Genomic DNA, 8,420 nt, shown 5'->3' with positions numbered 1-8,420 from the left:
TCATAATATTTTTCTATGCAAACTGAAAATCAACATTTATAGAGAATAGAAGAATTATTCTACACACATCATACGTCGTTTTATGGGGTTTATATTTAAAGACTAGCCGTTTATGGGTCTGTAAAACTGGATTAGTCTGAAAAACGTTCGAAAATTACTATCGGTTTACCGAACAGAAATTCAGAATATTTCACCTGACCGATTTCTAGTGACATTAATTATATACCATGACGTGAGCTGTGATAATGAAAAAAGTAGACTAATTTGAAAGCGACAGTATTAGTTGATGAACTTGAATCATACACATACGTATATCCGAGTTTAAATCTTTGTGTTTTTCTTAAGCAACACAACCACTGTCACACCTAGGAAACACAATCCTGTTCTATTCTCAAAACACAATGTTCCAGTTCCAATACCATGAAAAGAAATATAGATTCGCAGTGAATCAATGTTTATTTTAACTGATCAATCTGTTTATCAACTTTTACAAGCAGGCCTTGGGAAACTTTCTAAACTTAGGTTAACTTGTTTATAACAGATTATATTTGTGTGTAAGCCAATTATTTTTGAATACAAAGGATTCAAACATTACAAATATTGTTCTGTATATTTTGTGCTCTACAATTTGATATTGCTATAATTCAAAATATTTAATTATCTATCGCATTAATGGTTGCAATTTACATTCTTTATAATCTATAACTTGAATTACCTTTAATCATGTATTTGTTTAGAGTAAAACACAACTTAAAATTTGAGATTTACTTAATTTCTTATAAATCACACTTATCAGTCCTTCAATTTTCAGAGAGAGAAAAAAGAAAGTTTCAGGTATCAGTTTCTTTGAGTTCTGGTACATATAACGCACAGAGGCTCTTCCTGAAAATAAACTTGCTTAGCTCTCATCGTGCTTGTTGGATGGCCAAGCTCCACAAAGTTGCTACTGTGAAGAGTGGAAACCAATTTAAGAGACCGTGGAAACAGGCTGGGCGGAGTAACGATGAAAAAAAGAAAAAAGCTGCTTCTTTGTTTTCTTTCAACAGCAGCTAGGCCTCGAGGGAACATGTGTTAAAGAGTGTGGTCTTTGTTTCTGATTATGTCAGAAGTTTGAAGAACATGAAAGCCAAGCTGATGTTGACGAACAGAACCAATATTACTAACTGTTGTCTCGAGAACCAGGCCTGTAGAAAATAGGAGAAAAAAAAAGGATAACACATAATTTCATTTAAAATGTGCACAACGATGAAAATGAAATAACGTTAAATTAGCTTAAAAGTATTCACACTTCTTATTTTTCCCAAAATTAACACTGGTTTTAAGGCGTTAATTTCTACATGTTTTGTTGATTTACTTCTCATTTGATCTTCAGTGCTAAAGAATCAAGTGCATTATAGTAGATTAGCGAAAATTTGATAAACCATAGAACTTAATTTACGATAGGTAAACGATTGTAACAGTCTTTACCATGAGGGAACCGGCATGGCCAGGTGGTTAGGGCGCAATTTGTGAGTCGCGGGTTCGATTCCCCGTTACACCAAACATGCTCGCCCTGTCAGCCGTGGGGGCGTTAAAAAGTGACGGTAAATCCTACTATTCGTTGGAAAAAGTACTAGTAAATGACTATCTGCCTTTTCTCTAGTCTTAAACTGCTAAATTAGGGACGGTTAGTTCAGATAGCCTTAGTGAACCTTTACCATGTACCTAACTACGCTGATAAGAGCTTATATCGATCGAAACTATAGGTTTATAAATCACGTGGTATTAGTTTTGTTACCTAATGTGTCCACAAATGTAGACGAGGTTTTCTATTGATTGAACTAATAAAAAATTTAAAAATTGCCCAGTTTTGTGTGAGTAATAACAAATAAATCTTTATCTGTGTTAGGTAAATAAAAAATAAAGCATTAACAGCATTTGTTAAATGGCTGAAAAACAATTTAAAAGTAAACTATAAACTATGTAAGTCACATAAGCCCAAAATGTAACTATATTAAAATAATGCCTAAATAACACAAAGTAAAAAATATGGATGAATAAACCTTCTTATTTATGAGTAGAAAGGAAGGGATAATACTTGATTACCAATGAAATTATCGCGTTTTCATCTGAACAAAAATAAACATCAAAATAAGATATGACAAAACAAAGACGTAAACCATATTGTCTTTGATTAGTATAACTCAAAACAAGTACTTTACTGAATAATTGTAAAATGATGTAAAAATATAAGAAAACGAACATTATGTAAAATACACTTTCGAAACATTCTTTCAAAATATATGAGTAAATTTAATACCAATATTCATATTCCATTTCTATTTATAGATATTTCGAAAAAATAATTCTGTGAGGTCTAGGTACGTCTTACATATTTTTTTTTGCGTAGATTTTGTAAAGTAACAAGAATATTTCAATTTTAAAATTTTAAGATTTTTAATAAATCAGTTTCTTTTCCTGTTTCTTTCATCCAAGTTAAACTGCATAAAAAAGTTATGTTTATTTTCAGTTAATATTTGTTTAATTTTGGAATATTTTACTTACAATATGAGCAGAGACAAACAACATCTGGACCCCCCTTAGTTCTTTAGAATTATTTTGACAATGTAGTTTACCCGGATGCAATTTGAAAAATTATACAAAAGAGTGTAAAGTTATATGTTTTGATAGGTTTTATACAGCTTGAAAATGGCAAATTTACAAAATAGTAGGTTTGGAAAATTAAGTGTTGAGGATTGAGCATGAGTGTATATTACAGTCGATTGTGGATCTTTCTTATATTTATTAACTACTCGTGTTTCGGTGATAACAATTCCCTAAAAGGAACAACAAGCATAATGATATTGCATTATTACTGCTTAAGGAAATCTTGTGCAAGCCACTTCAAGTAAGGCTAAAATTAGGTTGTTGTCTGGCATGTACGAAAATGAGTTATATAGTAACCTGAAAAGGACTAGAACCAGATGTATACCTTTTGACCTGAGTTATTCATTGGCGTAAACACTAATAAGTTCACCCATCTAGAATTAAGAAATATTAGTTAGAAGTTACTTAAGAACTTTTCTGTATTTTGTTTCTATAATACTTTTCAAATGAGTGTAAGATGAAACGTATAATGCATAGATTTCAGTATTTTCCCGACATCTCTTTATGAAAAAAAATTTCATTGTTATTCTGGAAAATTTATCCAACAGAGTGCTTGTAAGAAACTAGAAAAACAAACAAACAACTGTTTGAATTATAAATAGCAATGAAAATGTTGATCTCCAGGGTTACGAAGAAGACTTTGAAACTGCATGCGTATATATTCAGTTATTGTGCACAGTTTGTTTACCAGTTATAGAATGCCCGTAATATTTTATCCCTATTAAGTTATTCTATGATAAATTACTTATTGTCTGGTAACCGCTTTTTTTTAATTTTATTTGTAAAGAAAGGATATCTTCAATTCGCATACAAGATACACATTTTCTTTATTAATGAACAGCATTTTTTCGACTTTAAGCGGTTTAAATAGAACTGTTCTACTTGTTATTACGCTGGTAAAATAATATTTAGGACAAGCTTAAGTAAAATAATCTATGACCAGTCCCACCTTCTTAGTCTATATGTAGATCATACGTAAATGTATTACATCAACCGCCGTACATCCCTCCTAGTGTGCTTATTTCGGTATATATAGTGGAAAGTTTACACAAAACGATTCCCAGTAGACAATAATCAACCAATGGGGTCATAACAAGATTGTTTTCTAGTACATAAGAACATGAGTTGTGTCAAGAAGCGACCAAGGCAACCAGTTAGCTAATCTGGGAAGAGAGCAATTTGGCAACTAGCCTAACCGGGCTTTCTATGGACTAATTTGGCCAAAGTATGTGTGAGTAGATCACGTTGCTTTCTCGAAGACCTGGACTTGTACGACTTGAACTATATAAGTTCCATGCAAAGAATCGTTTACATTTTAAGTTTGAATATAGCAGGAGCTAATGCGTTGTTTCGCAAAGCGGAACGTTGTGCTACAATATTTGTGTCGAGTCTTACAGCTGATAGTAAAATCAATGACTGTCAACATTCATTGGTGGATGAAACACCATCATTCTCTGTTTATTAGTTTTTTGTAGTGAGGAGAAAAAAAGTGAACGAAACGCTGATGTGGATTTTGTTAACAATGTTTGGTTACCAAATATTAGATGACTATGTTTTATCCAAAAGTAACCGGAGAAAAGTGTTCACACACACAAACACCCACTGCAACTGTCCGTTAGTTGTGCAGTTATCACAAGAACATAAAAGTACATGTATACATGTATAAAGTAAATATCTTCTACTCAAATTAGGAGTCGACATTTGTGATTTAAGAACAAAAATAGTTTCTGAGGTTTAGCCAAGCTTCGCTTCCTTCAACAACTAAACGGTCGTTTTAAATACCGTTTTTAACAAAACGATACTGAGCCTATAGATACTCCATTCAAGCTCTCTGAAAACTAGGTCAGAACTTCAGTTATATTCATATCTTGTTTTTTCAGACAAATAGTTGTGTTTGGTGGTTAGAAACATGACATGGTTAATGACATTCAAAATGACAGTGAGAACGTGGTATATATATTTTTTTAAGTGAAAATAAAAGTTATATGTCGAAGTTTAAATAGTGGAGTGCACACGATTCAAGAATAATCAGATGAAGAGTTCCTGAAGAAACATGATAGGCAGATTTCCCCCTATGAAAGAGCATATAAATAGGTGTATAAACTACTTTAGATCCACTTTACCTCCTACAGTCCTATGAGGCTGCACTGGGTGGCATTTGTTTTTTATTGACTTAATTGAGCGTATTTAAGATGAAAAGTAGTCTTCCGGTAGTCACGGTATTAGTTTATTTTTTCACCAAATATGGGCAATAACTTTTACATTGAAATTAAGTTGTTTATAGATAAAGCATACTTTTTTATTACTTTATATTCAGATACATTCCGTGAGTTGGAACGTAGCGAAGTGCAACCATGATATGTATTTTTATTTTATTTTGATATTAATAGTCAGTAGTATGTAACTTCAATTGATTGATATTTCTTATATCTAATGTTACACGTCAGTTGTGTGAGTTATTTTGTTTTAGCGTTTTGATACCAACACTCAAATGTTATAGTTTTAGAAAAAAGGAAATATTTTTTGCGAATTATTATAATTCCATATGAGATAAAACACATGTAAATATCACGATATATCCTTAAGTCATTTGTTTGTGTTCTCTATCGTATCTTCCCAGAAACATTGAATATATCGTAATACTGGAGTATTTGGTTTTTATACTTACATAATAAAAAATCTATTACCCCACACGGAAGCTCATTGGTAAGTCTGGGGGTTTATGGTGCTAAAAATCGGATTTTGATACCGCGCTGTGAGCAGAGCACAAATCGAAAAATGGGTAGCTTTATGGTTAAAAAACAAACAAAAATAACAACCCAGTCTTAAAGTCTATATATACTACATGTACTATATAAAGACGAAAAGCCGTTCGTCTGTCACGCCGATATCTCGGCCGTTGCGGTACAAATCGACATCCAACTTGCACGAAACGACGGCGCTTTCTGGCGCAACAAGTAAGTATGTCTTTTTAAAATTCTTCCACCTATATACATATATGTATATATGAAAGACGATGCGGTACTTTGGGCATATAATTAGATTTGAGGATAATTGGTAGAGATGGCGATGATTAATGAAATTGAATCGGGTATATGCGCGCCACACCTTAGTATTGCTGGCGAACAAAAATCTTAATAATTGGCTGAAAATCCCCATTACGTTTGCTTGGTTGTCAAGGAGACACGCTGACGCAACGTCACCCAATTTTGTGCAGTCGGAACCTATGGCTACAACTTTATAATAACCCGCATGTTTTACCCGCAGCACATTTTAAATTCTATAATACCCAAATTAAAGCGCGCTTCTTCAGCTCAGCAGGCTAACAAACCCAAAGTCAGTCCAAAGAGAAGATTTTGAAATTCGTAATGAAACTCACTACCTTTATCACCACAATTAATAATTTGCAGAGTTATACAATTGATCACGCAGGAACATGTCTTTGAGAATTAATTTTCGCATGTTTCAATCTATAAGGCATTATCAAGAAGAACATTTGGACATACCTTAGAAATATACAAAAATCAATGAAATACTAGAAATAGAATTGGTATACATATATTGTTACTAGATTATAAATAATTTTTAGGAAACATGTTCATAAAACATTTATTTAGATATAATTTTGAGAAGAAAAATTAATCATTATATCCCGTCATATAATACAATATGGAAAGTAATTGTCACCCTATAATATAATTTTAATGAATATCAAAAGATATATCTAGATACGTACTATTAGAGACCATTAAAGAACATAAATACATAATAATATAAATTAGTGTGACAGACATTAAACTTCTTTTTAAAGAACATCGCAATTTTATGTTACGGATATCTTAAGGATGGAAATAAAGTATATTAGTTTAGAAAATTACAGAGCATTACGCTCTCTCCATTTACCTTGACATCAGGATTAAAGAAATATAGTAATGGATTAGCACGGAGCCGTTCTGCTTCCATTTGCATTCTTCGAACCTCCTCTCTCCTCTGAGAGCTCAGCTCGGACACTTCTGCTCTCGTCATAATCTTGGATTTCGTTACTGCCGCCTGAATATCAGGAAGACTTTTTTTTCTTTTGATAACCGCAGGTTTACTAGGTTGGAGTTGAGAAGGAGGTTGTTTTTTTGTTACCCCACCGTAAAATGACGTAGTCCTTGGAGGTGTGGAATCAAATATTTTCTCTTCTTTCTCACTTAAGCGAGGGGTAGTCAATATGGCGCTGCTGTCTCTTTCACTATCACTAGGAGCAGAAACAAAGAGTCCAAGATCAACTTGACCCTGAAAACTCTCAGCATGGAGATTAGGTAGAGTAGATCGCCGTGGAACATGACCAGGAGAAAGGTCATAACTGTCCATGCTTTCGGAAACCCCAGAGTCTGGAGTGCAATCAGGAGTATAGCGTATGGGATGATGTGTAGTGTCCAAAGGAGCTTGAACGGTTTGTAATTTAGGTATACTAAATTGATTGCGAGACTGGCTAGGACGAGAACGAATCTTAAATTTTTCATGCTCGAGAGGGTACTGGTCATGATTCTCAGATATTACCTGGTGCATAGTGTATTTATTTTCTCTTTCTCTAAAGCTGGGTTTTTTCTGGTGCCGAAAAGAACCTTGTGGATTTCGAGTGAATGCTTCACTACCCGTTGGTGTAACTGAGGGATCTAAATAGTTCATGAGGTTCTGATTGACTTGATAAGTTTCTTTGGCTGGAGTATTTTCTCGAAATGGAACTTGAGATTTACTACTGTCATATCGATCAATTTTCATTGTTAAAGCGTCTGAAGTGACCTGCTCTGTATGTATATTTTCTCCTGGATTCAGTGCTAAATATTCCTGAGAAACATTACCCTGGTGAAGGTAGAGAGAATGAGTTCTCTCTTGAGCTTGTTTATTTGGCACCGTAGTTGATGGTCTTCGTATTGTGTTGATTTCCTGATTTTGTCTATTTTCATCTACTTTTATTTTGAGTAATTCATTCTCTACTGTAAGAAAATAAATGAAAGTTTTAAAGTTGTTGATATAATGGTAAATTTTTGAAAATACTATGCATTGCTAAAGAACGAATCGGGTCTGGATGGAACGGAATGTAATACTGACAGTCTTATTTATCTGTTGAAGATTTATATGTATGTAAATACTAAACATTTCTATGCATCATTGACCAATTCTTTACAGATCGTAAAATAAGTTTAAATATTGACATAATTTAATTTAAGATACTTTTTATGCATCTGAAGTCGAACCATCATAATTAACAAAATAAATGTTAATAAGATTTTATGTTAGTGAAAAAAAAGATGTTATTATCTATTTTAACCAATAAGTAATGGATGACTGAATTTGTGTACTTTCGTTCTTATAATTTGTTTTTAAAAACAATAATTTTATAATGTTTCTTATAATTCAACAAAGTTAAATACTTTTTCGGGTTATCAAAGAATAGATAAATAGAAATAAAGTTTATTCGAATTTGCTATGTGCAATGTCATTGAACCTATTTATTATAATATTGTTGATTCGACATTCTGAAAGTTATTGTCTCTTTTTATTAGCTCATTATCTGACAATTTCTCTCTGTTTTTATTTTATTTTACAAAATCAACATAAGTTAATATTGCGTGGTTTCTAATATGATAAATAAGTTTACGTCTAAAGTAATTTTCAGGTTAAAATAACCCGTTTGGTGTGTAATATAGAGTGTATTAGTTTATCATGACCCCCAGTGGCACAGCGGTATGTTTGCGGACTTACAACGCTAGAAACCTGGTTTT

At 32.6% G+C, this 8,420-nt stretch overlaps 1 protein-coding gene across 1 annotated transcript in view; it reads right to left on the bottom strand.

The window, feature by feature from the left end:
- Positions 1-423: 423 nt before the first annotated feature.
- The window catches only part of LOC106473411 (junctophilin-1-like), a 51,875-nt gene continuing 43,878 nt past the window's right edge, over positions 424-8,420 (bottom strand). Inside the window, exons 5-6 of the mRNA XM_013934093.2 lie at positions 6,550-7,631; positions 424-1,184 (exon numbers count right to left, since the gene is read on the bottom strand). Of these exons, the coding sequence (XP_013789547.1) occupies positions 1,098-1,184; positions 6,550-7,631 (1,169 nt within the window). The 3' untranslated portion in view covers positions 424-1,097. The remainder of the gene's footprint in view (positions 1,185-6,549; positions 7,632-8,420) is intronic.

Source organism: Limulus polyphemus, unplaced genomic scaffold, assembly GCF_000517525.1.
Source record: "Limulus polyphemus unplaced genomic scaffold, Limulus_polyphemus-2.1.2 Scaffold129, whole genome shotgun sequence".
Taxonomy (NCBI): domain Eukaryota; kingdom Metazoa; phylum Arthropoda; class Merostomata; order Xiphosura; family Limulidae; genus Limulus; species Limulus polyphemus.
This window is presented reverse-complemented; position numbering and strand designations above follow the sequence as displayed.